We start from the raw sequence: 23,499 nt of genomic DNA on the forward strand, positions 1-23,499 counted from the left end.
TAAGTCCAACTCATCTCAATTTTCAGATATTGGCACATTTCCAAATATCACAATTATCAATTTTCATTCCAGAGCCGTCATCAGTAAACTTCTGTCTAAAATCACTGTTAATTAAAACTGAGATGTTTTATCTTTGAGACTTAACTCGTTGGACAATATTTGTGTCTGAGAATGTTTTTACTATTTTTTTAATTACTGTTTTGTATAAAATATGCAACAACTAATTTAGGTAGTTATGCATAAGTTTTCAAAAATGTACATCTAATATTAGAGTTATAGCAATGTCACTCAGTAAAGCACTTAGTCCTGCTCTCTGACCAGACCTCTCACTAACCGTGTCGGACTGTAATCGTCCATCGGATTATAAGGGTAAGAGAATAGAGTGTGAGATTACGTTGTTTCTTAGTTTCCATTTTCATTAAACATCTTAGTCGGTTCTTACGGAAGTAAATCCTTGATTGAGACACACTTGATTGAGACACTATGTCGTGAATGGCATTCCACCTTCATGCGCTCTCAGTGCTTAATGATGCGTCACACTCGAGAACTTGTTCAGAGCTACCCTCCCCTCGCACGACACACACCTCGCCTTCGATTCTGAGCGAACATGTTAATCACCGGGATCGACTTCTAAAGTCGAACATTCCGCAATCAATCCCATGCCGCTCGCGAGGGCGCGAGTGGGCGGCACTTTGATAGTATTCAACACGAAATTACTTCTATTAACTTGTTCGTTAAAACTCCAACGTTAAAGTAATTTACATAACGACGTGCTGTAGTCGATACGTATACTTATATAATATGTAATTTGACTCCCTAATAAACTGAACAAAATATTGGATTGAGTGCACACTTTTTATTTCATATTGGGCTTCTATAGCCACCCATAGAAACATTTATTTATTTTATAAAAAAAGCTATTAACACGAAATATTAATAATTAATCATATTGGGAATTTTGGTAAAATTTATTAATAACATCATTTACGATATTGCTCCGTATGTATAGCAGTAACTTTTAATAAGAGATAAGACACGGGTTCATTTCCTTACTTGTTAAAATGTAATAAAGTTTTACCACTCTTTAATACTGGAAACAGAAACGACTGCAGTAATTACAGGCGTATTTATATACTCCCTATCTTTAAGCAAAATATTCGAAAAAAATATTTTAAATCAACTTCACGCCCATTTCGGTACAAATGCTATTTTTCTTAATAAGCAATTCGGTTTTACAAGAGGTCGCTCGATAACTGATGCGGGAATACGATGCATGGGAAAAATCACAGACTGCTATTGGAGTATTCTGTGATTTGACTAAACCACACATTTGATTGTGTAGAACACGAAACGCTTCTTTATAAGCTCAAATACTAGGGTATTAAAGGTAAAGCTCTTGATCTTATTGCTTCATACTAAGTCAAAGAGACCAACTTTTTCATTAATGGAATAAAGTCTTCTGGATCTACGTTAAAAATGAGTGTTCCACAAGGATAAATTTTGGGTCCCTTTCTATTTTTAGTATATATAAATGATCTTCCTTTCTATGTTAAAGGTATTTGTGACATAGTGTTGTTTGCTGACGATATTTCACTGATTTTTAAGGTCGACAAGAAAAAACTGACTATGACGATATGTACAGTGTATCACAGATACACGATTGGTTCATAGTAAATAATTTAGTTTTGTATGCTCAAAAAACAAAATCTGTAGTTTTATCCTAGCCAATGTTAGATAGCGGGCAAAATAATATGATAATATATATAATATGATAATTGTATGTGCACGAGACGTAAGAATAAGCTTAAAACGCCAAATTTCCGACTCCGCAAAGTCAATAAATCCTTCTTGGGACAGGGTATCCGTTTCTATAAAAAATCTATGTAAAATTCCGCAGATATTTTTAAATTTTACGAAAAACCTCGGGAACTGCAGCTAAAGACGTTTTTCAGGTTATGCAAGAAGTAATACACATTTACGAATAAACCTTCATAGATATATTCTTCTATCGGAATTGAAATTTAAGCTAAGCGATAGGAAAATTAGACCATAGTGGACGTATACAGGTCCGTTCTGAAACTATAAACCATAATTTTGAAATTATATAATATAAAATATAATTGAAAAGCACAATTTTTGCACATTCCAACTCAGAAATGCTTGCCCGGTCTGAATCCACAATATTCGGTTAAGATAGTGAATCTTAGTTAATTTCTAACTAATCTAAATAATCTGACTTTATAGAATCAGTAAAAAATCTCATGGAATACGAATATTTATGAGACAATACGGAATTAAAATAACTATCCAACTCCACAGCGCGTATGCGTTTTCTGGGGCGACGTATTCGACCATGACCATGGTCAGACCTGCTGTTCTATATGGATCAGAGTGTTGGGCTATAAAAGGGATGTTGAAAGACAATTGCATGTGGCGGAGATGAGAATGCTGAGAGGAATGTGTGGTGTTACGCGAATGGATAGAGTAAGGAATGACTACATAAGAGGAAGTTTGAAAGTGGCACCGGTATGATAATATGTATGTATTTATATATTCGATACTTGGGTTTAGAAAAAAAGGAATAATAATGTTTAACACAGTCGTCATAGGTTTCGCAAGATGTATTTATTTCAAATAAAAGCTAGGACCGCGTAAAGGCGGGGCGGCGGACCACGAACGCTCTTCCATTATGCAGGTCCCTCCTAAGTAGACCGCGGCTTTCACTTACCGTCGTCTTTATTTATTCACCAATAACTCTCGCCAGTCTCATTGCTCTGTTTATTAACTCTCTCGGACCATAGAAAAGAGATTATGAAGTCAAATACATACAAATGAAAGTACTTCCAGAAATTCCAAAACATCCAAATCTTCGTTTTTTTATTAGATACCTATATTATTTCTATTAATTAATATTAGTTGTTGTAATGGGCGATTGAGATGAAAATAAATAAATATTTTTTTTATTTAAAAAGTTAACTTAAAATCGGGCTTAGACCGATTATACGACTTAGTTATGACTTATCAAATTTCAACCCGAGGGATTAGTTTATTAGGTCAATGTCAAAAGCGCGTGTGTGTGCTATTGAAAATGAGGAGGTATAGCCTCTAAAATGATAATGATCTGTCGTTCAAGCACAATTACATAAATTACTTTATAAGCGTGTTTTTATAATTCAGATTCATTATTCATACAATTAAAGTTAATCTCACAACAAACTTAGGAATAAAGTTTAGTTTCGATTTAGAGCGGAAAGAGATAAAGAATTAAGTAAGTCTTATGAAACATCGCGTAGTATGTCCGAAAGTACGAGACCAAATTATTTATATTTTTATATGCCGAAAATGTTTAAAAAGGATTTGTTATTAATTTGAATAAGCATAAATACTGTGTGCTGTTATAATACAACTTAAAAACTACTGAACCGCAGTATGTAACAAACTGCCTGAACTTTCCAAAATCTTAAAGGACCGCCCTCTAAATTTCCGCTAGCTCCAGATTTATCTCTTACGCGCTGCATGTACTCGTATGAATATGATTGAAGTGCGTCGCCCGCTGTTGTGACTGGCGTCAAAAATTATCTTAAAATTAAAGGACAATTACATGTAAATCTTTCTTCGAATACAAAAACACTCCCGCCATCTTTACAGCTTATCCAATTTCAAGGTGTTTTTTTAAATAGCGTACATAATTCCTCGAGAAACGTCTACATTGACTCCCTTCCATCCGCCCGTTCTCGCGCAGCGATAAACAAACGACGCCGCATACGAATGTATACACGGGGCATATCACAATACCATACTAAAAGATATCGTATGAAGGTGCATTTTGGAGCATCGATTTCTATTTTAATAGAAAAGTGGGTCGCGCCGTTGACCGAGTTTCGTTTGAGTCGTCGGTAGCCGCCGCCAGCGGGCGCTCCGCCGTCCGCGGCGCGGGACGGCCCGTCGACTACCGGTGCCCGATCACATGTATCCCTCAGCAGTCGTATGAAAACAATGATATTGGAACACGAATATTTTTATTTAATCAGTATTAAACTTACATCAATGGCAGATTATTGGTTAAATATTTAATAATACTTTAGTACGCCGAGCACCTGACCGGCGCCGGCTCACTCCAACAAATCCAATTAGCGAGGCGCAGAGAACGAAGCTCATCTGGCCAACGGATATCAAAAAATGAAATTACGCGATATTGCATTATGGTGAGAAGCCTGCACAGATTCAGACGAAAATATTATTTCTGTTGCGACGCGATTTTGTAACAATTATCCAATAACCAACCACCACTGTCGCTGCAGTCAAAGAAGCCAACTTTACTTCAACTTACTTACTTCCATTATACACGTATCAATATGCGCGTGCTCCTCTCAGAATATGAAACAGTTGCCCGGAACGTTTTGCTGTCTGAAAAACAATCCGTGAATAATACATCAGCTGTCAGTGCGTCATAAATATCCTATCAGCAAACAATCCCACAAAGATCCGAGCTTTGAAAAAATAATATTTGCCCATCAATACGGACTTTATTGCACGAACGATATGAGTCAACGCTGCAAAGAGTAAAATAATATACAACCATAAACGCGTGATGATATTAACGTTTTATTGAATTTATATTCAATACGTTTTCGAAATTCAAAAATAGCTCGAAAATAATTACTCATTACTACCTACTACTTACTTATTAGTGGGAAATTATACGTAGAAAAGCTACACTTATTTTCGTTACCGTACAATACAGTTATTTACTTGAAAGTCTGAAAGCGATATGCGACATTGACTATAGTTATAACGACACTTATATTGCTGCGAGCGAAGGTAATCACTTCATTTTCCTTGTTTCTTATTAGAAAATCTACCTTCCTAAAATAACAAAAATATATAAATAATGCTAATATTATTTACAGAGCTCTGACATGCAACGTGCACATGCAAATAAAATAACACATACAATAAAAAAAATACAATTTCCTAGCATAATAGCAGTTCATTGTGCGATGATAGCAACTAAAGACTCGCCTCAAATGATAATAACAAGCAGCGCCAAAGAGAGACGACGTCGTGCTTCGTTTTTTATTAAGATGTAATTAAAGAATCGTCGGCGGTCGGACACTTACCGGCCGACGCGAGCCGCTTGGTATAAATAATGCAATCAAACCACCAATGGTCGCGGACACGGAATGAATCTAGAATTCTTCCTTAGCTCGCTATCCTCGAGACGTCGCCTAAACGAGCCGTTAATGTTACAGGCGCCTCGACGCTACGTCGTCTTTATTAATTCAAGCCTCTCCAACTTTACGTCAACGACATCTTGTAAGCCATGTCCGGTGATTTTATAAAAAAAAAACTTTAAACCTGAGAATTTATGGCGTTTAAAAAGAGCGGAAATGAATTGTACTTTTCTAAAGTTATTATAATAATAATTATATTATGAGCATAGTTACCGACGTACCTTCCAGTGTGTTAGTTTTTAATTAAAACTCATGCACGACCGTTGGTCGAGGCTGAACGCGACAGCGCGTCGCGCTGCGGTCTTGCTGTACTATTTATTGTACTGTATGTATGTACTCTTTTACGAACTGTAGTTGAATATCACTTTAACTTTTTTTGACGATTATTGATATCATTAATAAAATGTTCAATTTTACTAGTCTCTTCGATCTCTCTGTAGAATGTGGATTACTTCTGCACAACTGAGAGTTCTTTAAATAAGACGAAGACAAACTCTTAATAAGATTTGATAGATTTCATCTATATTTTTAGCAATTAAAGTGCTAAGCACTTTTATCATTCTTTTGACAATGGTTTTCTACGGATTTAATACTAACCAGGGTCTATGCGACGCCGCCCGTGGCGTGCTGAATACTAGCACACGATCGGACACTGTCTTAAAGTATTCAGAATTGAGCAATTTTTCAAACGTTTCATACCTTTTATTGAAGTTTATATGATTCGTTTAGATTTTATGTTTGTTATGAATGTGATGCATATCCTTTCAGCTCAGTATGTTGTATTATGTTACGATCATAATTTCTAACTAGCTTCGGAAAGTTTCATTTAATTTAGTTAATTATATACACTGAAGGGTCTTCAACCGAAATAAGAGCCGAGGAAGGAATCTTCCTGCACATCCATTAATAGCATCAGTACTCTATACCCCAACCACCTACCTGCAAAAGTACTGTCATTGAGAAGGGACTTCAGGATGGCGACCAGTTTGCCAAATAGCTATGATGCCAAATAGCCATGAATAGGAATATAAGCAAGCGAATGACTATGACGTTAAGACAATTGCCTGGATAAATTACTGTTTAAATCGAATGGAGCAAACTTCATCGAAATCGAATGAAACAATTTGACGGATATCGCGCTTAAAAATTTAACATTTTGAGTACAATTGATTTTTCTTAACTTTTAACATTAAAAATTGCATCAAGTGCCTCAAACACCATTACAATCGAACTACGCATTTAAAGGATATATCAGCTCAAACGTTTCGAATTTATTCATTCGTAGCACAACAACACCTACAGAAATATCAGTAGTGCAACAAAAAAGATACATAATGTCTAACACCGAGTTAAGATGGACATAGCCGGAGGCCCCAAAAAGAACCGAAATTTACTTATAATTTTTTTTATTTAAAATAAAAATAATTATTTATTACAATCAGAATAAATAATATATGGTCCCACCAATTTACTTGAAACTATCAAAAATAAATTCTCACATATTAACTTGAAACTATAAAAAAACAATAGTGTCCGTTAGCAGGCTGACGCGGCGCCTCGTGTCGACCGTACGTCGCTACGCAAGCACTATACTAGAAGCTATGCGATGTACCGTGATAATTATATTTCTTTTTTAAGGAAATTATTTAATTAATAGTTACACGTTTTTATTAAACGATCATAGTGCCCCTTGAGCTGAAAATAGCGGTAAGTTTCCGGGAGGGCATGTAGGGTCACCTGCTTGTTTTTAGCAGTGTAAGACAATCCATCATCAAACAATGAGAAAGGCGGCGGGGTCTCACTAGATGCAAAAGAAACTAGGAACTTAAAACTCAGATTATTAAACACCTAATATATTTAGTATATAAAAATGTAATATAATTAAGTACAAATTCCCCTTGTGGGAGGGACATCTTCAAATAAGCAAAATATCTTATTTTCTTTTTTTCTCGGAAAAAACAAACCTGCAAAGAAAAACCAGCAATATTAGAGCTGCAGTGAGCTGTACAATAGCTGCCTTTTCTTGCCGTTGTTGGCTCGCATCACGGTCCAGACGGCAAGTTCTGACTAAGGTAATATTACGGTTCAGAAATACAGCTGCCATACTACAAACAATATATCTTTGTTAATATAAGATATTGATTCGTCAAGTGTTAACTCTTGGAACCGCTGATTACGAAAACGAAAGTACAAAATTTAATTACGTTTATAAGTACTACAGTTAGTATTTTGGTAAAGCAATCTTTGACATTATGACTTTTGGTTGTACGTGTGTAAGTCTACCTAGAAACTGTTTCTGTTTACATACTTGTAGTACGATTAGGCCTATTCCTTTGCACTTTAATTACACTGCTTCACTGAGCCTTCGAACTAGTCAATTATTACCTTGGACAACTGATGAGTGTGCTATTGTTGTACGAGGTGCGAATTACACTTGATATTTGCTCACAGATTTGTGCACTATAACGTATCCTGCATAGTTTACTAATCTTTAAATTTGATGGCGTGGCCTGTACATTAGACATTCTTATTCAGTATAACGATAATGTCTTAAAATTCAAGATATATAACAAAGTGTGGCGAATCTTTCTATTCCATAATGAGCAACGAAATTATCAAGGTGACATATTGTGAATATCGATTTTTTATAAATAAAGAAAGTAGGTCGCAAAAGTGTTCTTTTTTCACACGATATCGTCTCCGCCGTCCCGCGCTCCACGCCCCGCGCCCCTGCACCGCACTCGTAAGTACCGGCGAGATTTTGTACCTTGACTTTCGCAAATCAGTTTTGCTGTGTAACATAACATGATCCATCAAGTACGATAGACATAAGCATATTAATAAAACCTAGTCATCAAGTACAAGTTTATTAAAACAATTACTGCAAGTGTATCAGATAAAATCGCGTCCTAAAAATTTTTAAATATTGAACGCATGGCTTTTAACTATAGGGTCATATTAGGGTTACGGTGCACCGCATTCCTGGTAGAGCAAGGTAAAAATATAAAAGGCACTAATTAGCGTTCACGAGATTTGTAATAACTATCTCTCATGGACCGGTTTTAATCGTCAAATCAATTAAAAGTACCGCGTGTTATGATAACACTCAGGTCATTCCCTCAGTGAGGAGTCGTTAACAAACTGCATAATGTAAGTGCGGCCCGATTAAAATCGTCAGGTGAAGTGGAGTGCGGGGCGGCGGGGAGGGCGCAGGACGTCGCGCGATACAGGGATTAGCATATATCCGGCGCTGCCTTCACTTACGTAGATACATATTCATGATCAACCTGCCTTTATTGCCTTTTGTATTTTAATAGATTTTGGAAACCGATACCTACGTTGTTTGCACGAGTAAGTTTTTTAACAAGACTTCAAAAATATATTCAAATGTAGCAATTAATATAATTTCTTGATTAAAATATATACGAATGATGGTTGTTTAACTGAAATTGTTTGTAGATATATTTTTGTACGATACTTGCAAATCCCAGCAAGCACCATACATTGTGTGACCTCAATTTGTGTTCGATATTTATTTCGCGGTAAAAGTTAAAAAGGTTGTGGAAATCTGATTGCGTCGGAAGATATGCTGCCAAATGGGCTAGAGCAGTATAGTAGAATAATTCCCAAAACTCTTCCGTAAGAGGAAAGGAAACTTTTATCCAGCATGTAATGTGGGGTCGATATTGAAAAGGCAGTTGTACGGATTTGATTTGCTACATAATATGTTTTGTATATAAAGTTTATTTATATTTATACATTACATAGTTTCCTAATTTGAACATGAAGTCTGTCAACAGTAAATCCCAAAGTGTCATCGGAAACAGAAGTGTACGCAGCGTACCTAGGAGCCAAGGAATCTTTGAGGTATAAATTTAAAGAAATGAAGATATTGACTGTTGCTTCTCAATATATATTCTGTAATGTTTTGTATGTACGGAAAAATATTAATGTTTTTATGAGAAAATGTGATTCTCATAACGTTGGTACAAGGAACAAACACAATCTTGTTACTCCTGTTACTCGACTGCATAGAGTCAGTAACTCTTTTGTGGGGCAATGTGTACGCTTCTACAACAGGATCCCAGAAAGCGTTCAAAATGCTTCTGTTGCGAAATTTAAAAAAATTGTTAAGGAACGCTTGGGTGCGAAAGGTTACTATACAATTAGTGAGTTTATGTTTGATAGCACACCTTGGGAATGAAACGATCGCCTCCTGGCTGTTTCTACTCATATATAATTATGTATATAATTAATTTGAGGTAAAAAAAAAGTCCCGCTGAGTTTCTTTCGCCGGTTCTTCTCAGGTCAGGGTGTTTTCTTTTTCCGAACCGGTGGTAGTGTTTAACTTGACAATCAATAAGAAAGTGTAATACTTCTATATTGAATAAAGGAATTTGAGTTTGAGTTTGAGTTTGAGTTTGAGTAGCGATCATAGCTTCTTAACTTTGGTCTGCTACAGAAAATATATTGACAGAGAATCGCAATATATTTTATTAGCCCGAGCCTCGATTTCAAACCTAGGCCTCGGCGTCTGCAATTCTATTTACTAGCCATTAGACCGAGGAGGCAGCTATTGTATGTGGTGCAGGAAGCCCTGGAACGTAATTCAATTATTCGACTCTGAAATGGAATTCGTATAAGCAGCTTACCTTTGCTCGGCGGAATGTAATAAGCGCTTCCATACGAGTATGTCGCACTTATAACAGCCAGATAACATTTCATCTTACGATTACTAAACTACCCTTATTATTCAACTTTTATAGCAGGATGCAAATACGCTAATAGTCTACATATAGTGCGGTAACTCTGCATATACATACTACAACATTTATAGTACACACATGACGCTGAAGACGTGCAACGTGCAACCTGCAACGTGTGCAACGTGTCAGATAGGAAATGACAACATAAAAAGCTTCTTTTCTTTTGTGTACCTGTGCCAATTAAAATAAATATGATTTTGTAATTGAATTAAGCAATGGCACGGATGATTAGGTATTTGGTTGACAGTCAATAAATAACAATAATACAGATCACATCTGCGAACAGTTAGTCTTCTACTTTGCCAAGGACCACATAATATGACTTTCCAGGAAATTAATTTTATTTTTAAACATCTTATCAAAGAAAATTGATTTAAATTTGGAACTTTAAAAAAATTGGCTCACGTTTCAACGATTATTCTTTAGAATGTTCTCTTTCGGCCAAACTACTTCTTTTTATTGTGAATTAATGATAAGCATTTTGTGCGTTAATCCTACAAATTTGGCGATAGTGTCCTCGGACCGCGCGGGCCGATTCCGGTTGTGTGAAGTCATCGTGAGGAAATACCTTGAAATAAAAAATAATCTATTCATTCATCAATTATAAAGTGCTGTTACAGTGGTTGATCTACATACCTTGTAAGTCTCAGGTACGGTGGACGGTATAGCATTACGCATTCTTAAGAACTCTTTCACGGTGTGATTTCTACTGATTCTTTTATCGAAGGTATACAATTGCAATCCGCCGCTGGACATGTCAGTAGTAAAAAGATAATATTGTTTATATATTTAAGCACGTATCTATAAATATTTAATATTTTTGGCGATTAAACTCGATTCGTAAATGGAGTGAACCCGATGAAATTCCTTCTGATTGTGCTCTCGACTTGGCTCTGGTTTTAACTCTTTTTCGGCAATCTACGCAATGGGCATCGTCCCGAACTGCTGGAAGACTGCTTTGGTCCACTCAACCCCTAAAGAATAGATCCGTCTAATTATAGGCCTATAGCCATCACCTCCTTGTTCTCCAAGATAATTGTGTCCATTATAAACCACCAGATCCTGCGGTATCTAGAGTAGCACCAGCTGATTAGCGACCACTGGTACGGCTTAAGAAGACTAAATATTTATTGTAAACATTTCATACTTCTCAACGAAGCGTTGGGTTTGTGAAACGTAATCTTACATATATTTATTTTTTTACGATACGAAAAAAAATAACATAACCAAATTAAGGAACTACTTTTTCGGAAGTCGGTTAATGCAGAACCTTAATTTATATTATATGTAATGAAATATTGTTTTAAAAGGTCATCTCAATTAAACGTGATATAACATTTAAGTTACAATATCCAAGTATTCGACTATTCTTCTTCTTGGATGCCAAGAAACTTTACCTTGTTAAGGAAATGTTCCATAAATCAATTGATAAAATTTATTCGGTGAGAATCATTTCACAGTTTCTGTCAACAACTTACTTTATATAAGACAGAATTATGAAACCGATCGTAACTGTCTTTCTAAAACATAGCAGTGAGATCTTGTGTGACAAAAAACGGTTAAATGATAGTGAAATTGTTGATCGTGTATGAAGTACGTATCGCTAACTGGACCAGTGTAAAGACTAGTGGTCTGTATCTTGGCATCAAATTTATATTAAAAACTAAACTGCGAATATTTTATGGGTAAAAATATTTTCATTTAATTGAGCATTAGAAATACTTACACGTATTAAAATCATCGCTCCCACAAATGCTTGTCTCAAAGCAAATCCCGGATCGCCTACAGTCGCTCGGGCGAGTTGTCTGTAAAACTTTCTCCCTTTTATGCTTGAATTTCTTATTTCGCAGCTCATCATAGCACCGCCTCGGCTCCAAAACAGTTTATAAAGTATTAACGTTTTTAATTATTACTCAACTAAAGCGGCGGGATAAAGCTTTGATTAAGGTAGCATTACTTGCTTTATTTAATCTGAAAAACAAAGAATCCAACGAATATAAGTTTGGATATAGTCATTATGTTTTTAGTAAAATGTTTTAAGCATTGTATATTGTATAGTTTATTTAAAATAAGCCAGGGATTGGAAACAATCGCATTAAAATTGATATTTCGCCTTATCGACATACAAGAAGGTCCCTAAAGTTCTGAATTACAGAAAATTATGAACAACAATGATAAGGGAATCTATTGACGTGGTCAGGTCAGACCTCTTTTGTCTTATTATACAAACTTTCTGTAGAAGAGACATACACAAAATGCAATTTAAGGAGTGTCAATATTCCCTGCAGAAATTGAACAAATTCATACATCCCGTGCAGCAGCGAAGCTGTTGACCTTCTGTGGGATATGTGTGGACTTTTAAGTTATAAGGCTTATTAAATATAATAGCGAAGACAATGTTGATGACTTAAGACTATAATAATAAGACTTCATATAAAGAATAAAAAGAATATAATCTCCAACGCGCCGTCCAACGCGTCATCAAATGTTCCCCTTATGCGATTACAATAGCCTACTTAACTTTCAAAACGTCTTTGTTAAATTACTGTTTGGCGGTGGATGATTGAATTGGGAGTCGTAGCAGCCGTGTCAGTAATATTATAATATTATTAAACAGGATTTTACTTTACTTGACCGCATTATTGTGAACTATTACGCAAAGCTCAATTTGATAAATTATCAATAAGAATGACGAGATGTTCTTTTTTTTATGTTGGGAATTGGTTTATATTCAGCTAAAACAATACGTATATCATAAAAGGGTGAGATAGTAGTCGTTTTAAAAAAGTTACACTTACTGAAGAGAAGGAACAGCGGAGTCTACTTTTACACATGTACACATGAGCACTCACACACACAAACTGCCACTTCTACTACAAAATAGCTCATAAGCGTTTCTTGTTTCGTCTTAACTTGGGCAAAAGTAGAAAAATATTGCACAGCGTTTGGTTTTATTTCATATTTTATAGCAAAGAGCATCACGACAATTAAACGAGGTTGGGAAATACTTAAGTAAGATTTAAATATGCAATTCGAAAACCTTTTGTTACTTTTACAAGAGAGAATCAGCAACGCAAAGACCATAGAAAGAATTACTTTGAGTGTAGTTCTACAAAGCGCTCTGTAAAAAACACAAACAAATTGCTTTTAAGTCATGAATTCCGTATCTTCAAACGTTAACAGATTCTCTTCCAAGAATCTGCAACGGAATAAGCGAGATATGTCGCCTTATTATTCACACAGTAGTTGTGCGAGATGTACATGACCACCAGGATATTATTATTCTACCGGGTCGGAGAGACAGCACCCAGAACTGAGCAGTAATACATGCACAGAAACCTGCTTAAGTTATGAACAATAATTAATTGCTTTAAATTAAAGAATTAATTTAAAGCAATTAATTATTGCTTCTATCCTAACCTAATTTACTCGAGCATGACTGAAGCCATCTCTAAAGAGAAAATATAATGTCGTATTAATCGATACCATATAAAGTAGTATATATATTTAATGAATTAAAATATTTTGACCGGTATTCTTGAAGTATTAAATTACACATCGTGTGTGCCGCCAGTGCGTGAGCAAGCGCGCCCCGCCGGGAGTTAGGCTCGAGTTTTTAACGACATTGGTATCGGGGTCGCGTGCGCGGTGCTCGATCGTAAATTGATCTCGTTAGTAGCGCGCGCGCCGAAGCGATTTGCGACGAGAATTAAGTTACAGTGAGCTTTTCCGCGCTCTTATAATTGCAGTATCGGGTTCTGCATAAAAATGAAAAACACAATGTGCCTAGATCATATACCTAAACCATCATAATTCGAGTCGTGGCAGCGAGTAGCTCGCTCGGACCACAAACATCGTCCTTCGACCTCAGTAATATGAGGATGAATACTACTCATTATAAAAACATTGAGCTGGCAAACGATCAGACAGCAATCACAATCAAAATTTTTGATTGTGATTGCTGTCTGGACACAAAAGTCTCGTCAACCATCTAATAATCTTGGTTGGAGAGTAGATATATTTTTTTTTAAGAAAAATCACCTGATGGATTGACTTCACGCGCAGTTATGTAATCGTAGCTTGTACGCACATTTAAGAAACAATTCTTATCGGTAGTCAAAAGAATGTATTGTAGCATAAGACGTGAAGTTTTTATGACAAGGTTGACTCCACAGTCTGAGCGGCTTCACGCCGCGCGTGAAGACCTTTACCCTTTGACACATATTATCACACATTACACGGCTGCAGATTTAAGCTTCGCTGCTTTAAATTTCCGTTGATACAATGTATTATTTTCCTAGACAAATATTCGTTTTATTGAGAAAACTATTTTTACTGATAATTACATACTATATCAGTATTTTATATAATGTTTTTGCCTGTACCTTGCAGTAATAGTGCAAAAAACTTCATTAAAATCATCACCATCATCCCGCCTCCACTGCTGATAGGAGGCAGATACATTTTTGCCCGGAGGATCGGTATTCTGATTTAACGGGGAAAAGCTGCTAGCATTCTTACCGCCATTCCACGCGGTCATGATTTATATAGTAAATATTTTTAATTCGTTTTTGTATATATGTAGCTAAGGACTTAATGTTAATAATTCTAATGTAACTAAAATGAATAGTATTTTAATCTTTTATTACAATTTAAAACATTATTGTATAGAATTAAATGTTATGGTAAAAAAATTTAATACGTGAATAATTTATAACAAAAATTACAATTATTTAATTATAAACGCTTCGACATAAATAATATTATATCGAGAATACCGAATATTTCAATAATAATGAAACTAAAACAGAGTTAGCCACTTCGTATCTTCGTATTTAACTAAAGCGGGAGTAGTTAAACCGCTTAAATGCTATCAACGTTTCTAACAGCGAGTGTCATGTTTGTTGCGAGTTGCGAGTTGCAGAGGTCGGTCTATTTGTCTGCAAGTTGCCGAGTTCGCTGTTTACTTTGATCGCTGCCTCCGACTGATACCAAAATTGACGCTTACATTAAAACTCATTGTATACAAATTATTATCATTCCTATTAAGTGATCATGTATGCATTTCAATTTATACTTAATATTTGAAACATGAAACAAGGAATTTTGAGTAAATAATAATTCAAATAGTAAAAAAAAATTAAATATTTAGTAATATTGTTGGCCGTGAAATGTTTTTTCACTAGAATTAGTGTAAAAACGAAGTTATATAGAGTAGCGGCGGCGACGACTCGCTCCGTAGGCGCGCTGAGAGCTCTATTTGAAAACATTTCAAAACTGGAGTAAAATCTTCTTAACTTTAGTACTATATCCAACTACAAACATTTGTATTTTTATAAATTTTCAAAGCAATTGATGTTGTTGTGATATTATTTAAAATTACAACTATTAAGCTATACCAGTTACTCGCCCGACTTCGCGCTGATACGAATAAGGTCTACCTCGAGTATTGTTTTTTTAATATACTCGTAGTTGTGATCTATACATACATCTAAACAATGTAGAGAAAAAATAAAATGGGGGTATTTATTAACGCAACAGATGACAAAAAGCATGGAGTTAATACTTGTTGGCTTCCAGGCAGAACATATTGCATACATAATATATATGATTGGATTTAACTAACATTACTGTATTTTTAAATGTTGAAAAAGAGTATCTCAGTAGTTACTCTTTTTCGACATTTAAACTCAGTGAGTTGCTTGCCGATTCTTCTCGGTAGAATCTGCATTCCGAAGCGGTGGTAGCTTCACTTAATATAGTTTGTTAAATGACGATTCAATAGTACATGTCTACTCGAATAAAGTATATTATGTTTTGATTTTTGCATTTGAAATAAATATTTTATAAATATAATTAGATACGGTGTAGATGATTTTATGTTTGTACACCGGTTCCTTCTCATTCCAAAAAACTTTGCGTTTACTTTTAAGCGAATCCAGTTTCAAGTGCACACGGCTAGCTTTCTGTGGCTCTGCCGCATGTTTGCAACTGAATAAAAATCGTCTAATATACATTACATTGAGTTCAATGTTGTGCGCTGTATAACGAAAGGGGCAGTCCAAATTTTCCATACTTTCAAATCTCTTTCAGTAGAAATACCCTTTGAATTGTTTTTTTACAAATAATTTGAGGGTAGTTATCTATTAATGATGTAATCATTAAAATCAATTTCCAAGTGGCAATAATATCGCGTAACATATGTATATTAAAAGAATCCCCTCTTTTTTTTAAGTCAGCAAAAAAGGCTCAGCGTTACCAAGTTCTATTTAAAACCGTCGCGCCTACACTACGCCCTGCCGACTTAAGAGTTTGAATTATTCTGTAAGTCATTTTCATTTAATGTTTTCGTATTCACTCGCGCAGTTAATTCTTTTCATATAAATATATTAGATTTTTTAGATAAACATAAAGAAAAACATATTTGAGGCAAATATAATCATAACACAATATTCAATTCAAACGCAGCCTTTATAAAGATCTATGTCTGAACAAAAGCAAAGTATCGTATAAAAATAAATATGAAACACAGAAGCACCGACACAAAACTCTTTAACACGAGTAGAGCAGAGTGAGTGCTTACAATCACTTCAACCTGTTTTCAAAACGTACTGAAATGTGCGCGACAATAATACGAATTCACTCATACTTAGAAAACATCACAAAACTGAAACGAGTTTAACTGTAAACAGTTTTAATAACATTACACGAAATAGAAGAGTCTGGAATAGTAGTACGCTGCGCTACGAAAGAGTTACGAGGTGCTACGATTTTCTACGAGAAAGGCGTACGATGTTAATCGTTACTGCTGTATTTCTCTCTCTTTAAAGTTTTATTATAAAAGCTACATAGAGATTGTTATTTTTCATGTGATATAATCGGGCACTTAATTTCAATGTTTATATTGATATATTCTTATATTATAGAAGTAGGAGATACAATAATGTATATGTTGACTAAAAGGCAACATAATCTCGATATTAATGTCTGATTATTATTGGTTTTATATTATATTGGTTCTTTATTATCACAAACCATAAAAATAAAAACAATCGCTAATAGCACGGCCGTTTAATAGTAAGATGTTGCGACGGTATACATAAGTGTGGCCTTTATTTGAATTACATGAAAAGCACTTTTTCAGTGATAATAAGAGTAAGTGAAGTATCTAACCGTAATATTCTAATATAACAATTGGCTCCATAGGCATGTCCATTTTAAATACAATTACACAATTATTGAGTTTTTCAGTAACGCACAAAAGCGCTATTTACGCAACGTCGATATCACTGTTAAACATGCTTTGCATTTTCTACGGCATAATTTATGTTACGCTCATAAATAGTACTACATATAAATGAGAGAAAACCTTAATGCTCTTACCGTAAAATAACATTTTAGTAGATTTAAATAAAAAAGCAAAATAATTAAAATGCATTGTGCGAGAGCGCGCTGTTTGCCGCCTCTTAACTTGATTTGCGCAGCCGTCTATTGCAGCGGCCTTTGATGCGCCGCGCAACCTCGTTACTAATATTGACAGAGAATATTCTAACCGAATATTCTTTTGTCGTACGTTGGCAATATTTCTTTGAATTTATTTAAGTTCAGAGAACTTTAGATTCCGAGAAGTGCAAGCTGCTCTTAGTTAAAATATCATATATTGTTAAATATTTATTAGCAATACAAAATTTGATATTCTTCGTACGTAAAGCGAATGCTTTACTTGTTTAAAAACAATGAAGTGAACAGTTGTGTCTCTCGATCGGCCAAACGTCGGCCGCGAGTCCGGGGAAGGCAGATTGCGTCGCTATCGCGGCTGATATTAAAATCTGTCAATTTAACAAAAGAGAGCGGGAAATTGGGGCGGCCCTAATGGCGGCGCGCTGACAGCGATTAATGTATCCCGGCCTCCGCTGCGGAATTAGAACGCGTCGAGCGACCTGCTCGCGAGCTACGACACTACATACATTAAGAAAATGATCTAGTCGACACTCACTATAATCAGCGCAGGCCGACGCACCGCTGACTTCGATCTTCACAATTGTTATAGCAGTAAATATTTTAAAATCGACTCTGTCCGCTGTTTTAGAGCATTATAAAAGGTTTGGCCTCTTAATCGCAGTGTGCATTATTGTTAATCAAGTTCCAGAGCGTCATTATTCAGGTCGGCCGGCGATCTCCCGCTGCTTCTTGATAGATCGTAATTAAGCGGCGGCGGGCGGTTCCATTAACTGCGGCTCCAACTTTTTGGAGAAAATGTAAATTGCGTCGTTGAGCCGCTTTCAGTACCCCCTCGACCAGGCCACTGCTCCTTAGTACTTAAGGCAAGCGTTTTATATTCTTAGTACCCAGAGAGTACTGGAATAATGTAATCAATATTCTTACAATACATACACAAACAAGTCTCGCTTACTTGACTTCGCTCGAGTCTAAGTAACATATTTAAGATAAATAATTATCCCAGTATAATGTAAGGGGCTATTCGTGTCAACAATGCTGGTTATTCTCCGGCCGGCGGCCGACAATCGCTTTAGATGTACGTTTCCGCACACTCCGCGGGGACTGCTTTGTGTCCTTTCCTCGTCCAAGCTCACCTATTCAGCGAACGGCAGCATTTAGTCAGGCCTTTCCCATAACCATTGACGTTGAATTTCTTTAGAAGAAAATGAAATATTGGTATTATTTTTTCAAGTAAAACAGAAGTTTAAATGCATAAAAAATCTAAAGACTCAATAACTTAACCTATTGAGTCAGACGTCTGCTTATGATACTGTGAAAATTAAAACTTGTCGATAGTGAAACTAAGCAGATTAGTAATTTATATTCGGAATCAACATAATTATAAGTTAGCAATACCTACGCTAGTAAATTATATAATTTTTTTTTGTAATCTAGAATACACATCTTTTATATAATTTACCAGCGTATCACCTTAGCCTGCCTTTTAGACGAACATTCAATTATTGTTGATCTTACGTCACCTCACCCGTGCGGGTAAAATCGTTCTGATACAAATGCACACCTATAACATACGTCGCATAGTTAATCAAGGACAAACGAAACACAAGAGCAAATAAATCTCTTAACGGAATAATATTTCTTAATGTTTGATAAATAATTAAATGTTTTCAAAACTCCTGATTATTGAAAATAAGATTTTAATGATCTTTTGAGATACTTTTATCGCTGAGAAACAAATGAATGCATACTATTAGAGAGCAGTTAGAAATTGTACATGGTCGGTCGACGCGCGGGCGACTGCGTGCCGTACGACGTACGAAATCGGAAATGGGTCAGGGCCAGCCATGCCCTTTCCTCCCGCCCCATTTTCGCGCACTTAGCTTAGCCATATACTTGACGGCTGCCATACTTCTCCAAATTCGCATCTGTACCAGTAAATTTCTTCTATTCATAATTTTTTTGCAAATGTTACACCATTTCAAATATGTTTATAATAACAATAATATTTGCTCCAATAAACATTTGTAAAGCAAATTTACTACAGTACTTCTACGTACAAACGGACAAAGACCCCAGGAATATTTTGAACTTAAACATAGCGTGCGATACACGCCGTCGATAAGAAACGCCTGCGATGAAGGCGTCTACTGGGCGATGCGGTGCGGGGGACAAGGGAGGGGTAGACAGATAAGCGGTCTCCGCAACGCTAAGACGCTGAAGATCACATACATGAGGCTATCAGTCACGTATTACGGCCGGCAGCGGCTTGGCAACTTCACTATTTCCTATAAATATCCTTTATTTTAGATAAAATTGATCCGTCATAAGTTTATTTAATGAAATTCTTAGGACTCCTTTAGAATATTGCGTATTGCTATTAGAAATCAGTGTATATATCCATACTTTGGGTATATATGTGCCACGAAGGCTTAGACTGACAGTAGACCCGCGGCAGGCAATACCACGCTACGAATACGCATGGAAGCACGTCAGCACGCTCACCACTTGACTCGTAGCCAAATCCGCACTGACCTCTTCATTACTTTCTCTCAGTCCTCATTTTCATATTTACATATGGCCAAAGCGATAAAATGTTATTTACATATAATAATGCAAACTAATGTCTCAAAATCGATAGAAGATAGTCGTATTTTTAATTTTATTATAAGAACTGATTTAAACGAGGCGATGGAATTATTATCATTCGATTTATACATCGACATTACAGTACATTTTCCAATATCAGTACGAGTAGAATTATAACGCAACAAAACTTTCAGAGTTAATTAATAACGCAGAGTATAATGTTGAACTTGGCTATTGTATAAAGTTTCACTCAAACCGGATGAATGACGCGTGAACACATAGACTATGGATAAAGTTAAGCTTTATTTTTTGTATTAATATTCGGGGATGTGCGTGTACACTGTACAGTATAAGAGTGTACCGTGTGCAGGTGTACGGGATCAACGCATCGATCGGTAGCATGTTTCGAATTCCAAATTCCAATTATTCTGCAATTATCGAGTTATCATCAATCGGCTGTCAGAACTTTATTCGATTTACTTACGCCGTTTCGAGTCTGCATCATCAATGTGGCGTGTCGTTTTCTATTAAATTATACGCTCGTTGAACTGAACACTCGCTGAATGTATGGTGAAGGAAATAGCAGTGCAGCAAGTCGCCGCTTCGATGGTATGCGACGCTCTGCTTTATGTCTAGCGTGGCTTGTTACTAGGTTTTTAAATACGACACGACCGACCGACTATAGATGTATACTAAAATCTATACATCTTAACCAATATCTTAATATACTAAATCCAACTATTCTCGCTTAAAGCGGGCGATATTAACGTTCAAAAATTGTAAAATATAAAAGAATCGTTAAGAAGCTTTTGTGTGCTAAAGGATATTACAGAACGAATGTAATTTTAATTGAATTTGATGATTGATTGATTTGTTTTCCCTGGGAACGTAACGATCCGATACAATTTTATTATTGTACGAAAGCTATAATTGTATTGATATAATGAAAAAAAAAGCCCTTGAGTTTCTTTCGCCGGTTCCTCTCAGAATCAATGTTTCTATTTCGAAATTGCTGGTACAAACAATAAGCAAGTGTAACGCTTCTATATTGAATAACAAAGAGTGCACACGTGTTTGTAAGTCTTGCAAATATTACAAAATTTAGCGCAGTAAATCTGTCCTGCATGGCTATTCCTCCTCGAACACAACGGCCGTAAACGAAATCGGGCGGCATCAATAAATATTTTGTCTATTTCTGATTTTTTTATTACAAAACAAACTACTTATCAATCAACCATCCAAAGGTGTCAAACACAATTATTTTGTAATCAAGATAATATTACATTGTCAAATCTAAAATTTGTAAAAAACAATTTGTCAAAATAGAATATTTTTGAGAACTATATTGCGTGACCTAGTAAAAGTTATTGTAGCTGTAATAATATCGTACATAGGTATAGGATACGTCTCCACCTATCGTACATACTTATGTGGTGAATTATGTCGAATATAGGAAGTAAAGATAAGCTTGTAGCATAAACTCCCCGTCGTGATACATGTTTTACAAGTATTCATTTCTATTAAATAAATCTTAAGCCTTTGATAAGAATACATTATTAGATAAGGAATGTTATACAGCAAATAATACTCATGTCGAAAGCGCAGAATTAGAATTCGTTGATTTGTGTATACATCATTAATATTTATTTACGAATATATATACGATACTAACTAAGTATACCGGTTCTTCTCAGAAAAAACTACATAAAATGAGGACTCAAAAGCGGTAATTACATTCTACTTAAACATATTTTAATTTATTTACTTACTACTTTACTTAAATTACGTACAAATATATTGTGTTGATATGTGTGCCTGTCCAGGCAGTAACGTCGAGAGTTAAATTATCATATTAAATACGAGTATACGTATGTGATCCAAAAGCGGTAACGAGCTGGCTACAACATATTTGATTTAAACAAATCTTGAAATAGTTATGTGAGAGAAAAATAAGCAACTTTCTTGTGAAATATCTAGTTAAGGTAATGAATTTTCTTAAACGTGGTGTAAGAAATAATTGAAAAGGATTGGATTGAGATTAAAGAACGGAAAAGAGGGTCGGAATCTCCGGCCGTAATAGCTTCCTTGTTACGCCCGAGAGGTTGGGAAGGAAGACTGCCCGTCTTTCATTATATTACTTACATTGGAAGTCATAAGAATGCCCAGTAACAAAAATAATATCACCGTAATCCAGCAGCAGCTATTTTATTTTATGCACTAACAAAAGTTATTAATTATCACATTTAGATTTCAAAAATCTATGCTTTCGAGTATCAAATACAAGGGAATTGACTTTCAAGTTTTGTGATCAGTTCAGACGAGAGACGAGGCCAGCGTAGAATGACCCCAGATACGGCACGAGTCTGCCTGCCGCGGGCAGATCTCACCGCCTGGGCGACGCTTGCTTACAATGAATTTATTCTGCTTCATTAGTGGATGGCTGCCAACGAGCGGCCGCGCTATGCACTTGCAGATTGGAATTCTCATTCGTTTCCTCTAATTCAATGTGATTCTCGCTTTTTAAAATTGAAATACTTCTGCATGATGAAATGAATTTTCGAGCATTGAAATTGTGACCGGGAAATTACGTTACGTAAGAACGAGTCTCCGGCAGCACGAATTGCAAATGTTTTTAAATATTTAAGTTATTATAATTATTACAGATTCTTTGTACATAATTCAACGTAGTCAAAATCCTTAATCGTTTATGAGCGATTAACTCATCTGATTCAAAGGCTTGGCTCGCTTCGTTCCATCGTAAGTTGTAATTGAATCATCGCAATGAGGAAATTAAACGGTGAGCCGCAGCCATACCTCCGCTGCGCCGCCGTCTCGCGATTCTGGGATAGTTTATGCAATTATAGATTGAGACTAAACTACACTTTGAAGTTGTTCTAAATCTAACATAAGTCGTAATATTTTTATATTAATAATTAATGGACTACGTGCTCAACGCGTTTTGACTTGTTTTTGATTTTGTTGGAGCACTTAATTTCAAATGTTTATATTCTCACATACCGTTAGCATCACTAATATTTTTCTGTTAATGAGCCGAGTTGTGTCAATTCGACATTTCGCGTGGTCGCAGTCGACGCGTGTCGCGCAGCGCGTCTGGCGCGGCAGAGAGTGCGCGAGGCACCGCGCGCCTCCACTCCGGCCCCGCGCGCCTCAGTCGCTGTCAAGCGAGCGCTGCGACTCGTCGGCCAGCGCCTCACCGCCTTCTCGTAGTTCCGCGCGCCCTCGCTACCATGAACTGACGGTGTGTCCGCGCGGCCGAGGAGCCACCACGAGCGCGTCCGGAACGCACCGACGCGCTACGCGAGGCACGCGAGTGCTCCACACTGCGATCGTAGAGAGCGCAAGTTTTAATATATTTGTGGAAAATTCGGTTGTAAATTGTGAGATAGTGGAATAACCATTAAATATGGTTATAGTTTGAAAAACTTCTACAA

The 23,499-nt window shown here is 36.0% G+C and overlaps 1 protein-coding gene across 1 annotated transcript in view; it reads left to right on the forward strand.

The window, feature by feature from the left end:
• LOC125065459 (cytochrome P450 4C1-like) overlaps window positions 1–23,275 on the forward strand; it is a 137,074-nt gene extending 113,799 nt beyond the window's left edge. Inside the window, exon 8 of the mRNA XM_047673039.1 lies at window positions 23,136–23,275. Within this exon, the coding sequence (XP_047528995.1) occupies window positions 23,136–23,275 (140 nt within the window). The remainder of the gene's footprint in view (window positions 1–23,135) is intronic.
• The last annotated feature ends 224 nt before the right edge of the window (window positions 23,276–23,499 follow it).

The sequence above is a fragment of the Vanessa atalanta genome, chromosome 7, assembly GCF_905147765.1.
Source record: "Vanessa atalanta chromosome 7, ilVanAtal1.2, whole genome shotgun sequence".
NCBI lineage: Eukaryota > Metazoa > Arthropoda > Insecta > Lepidoptera > Nymphalidae > Vanessa > Vanessa atalanta.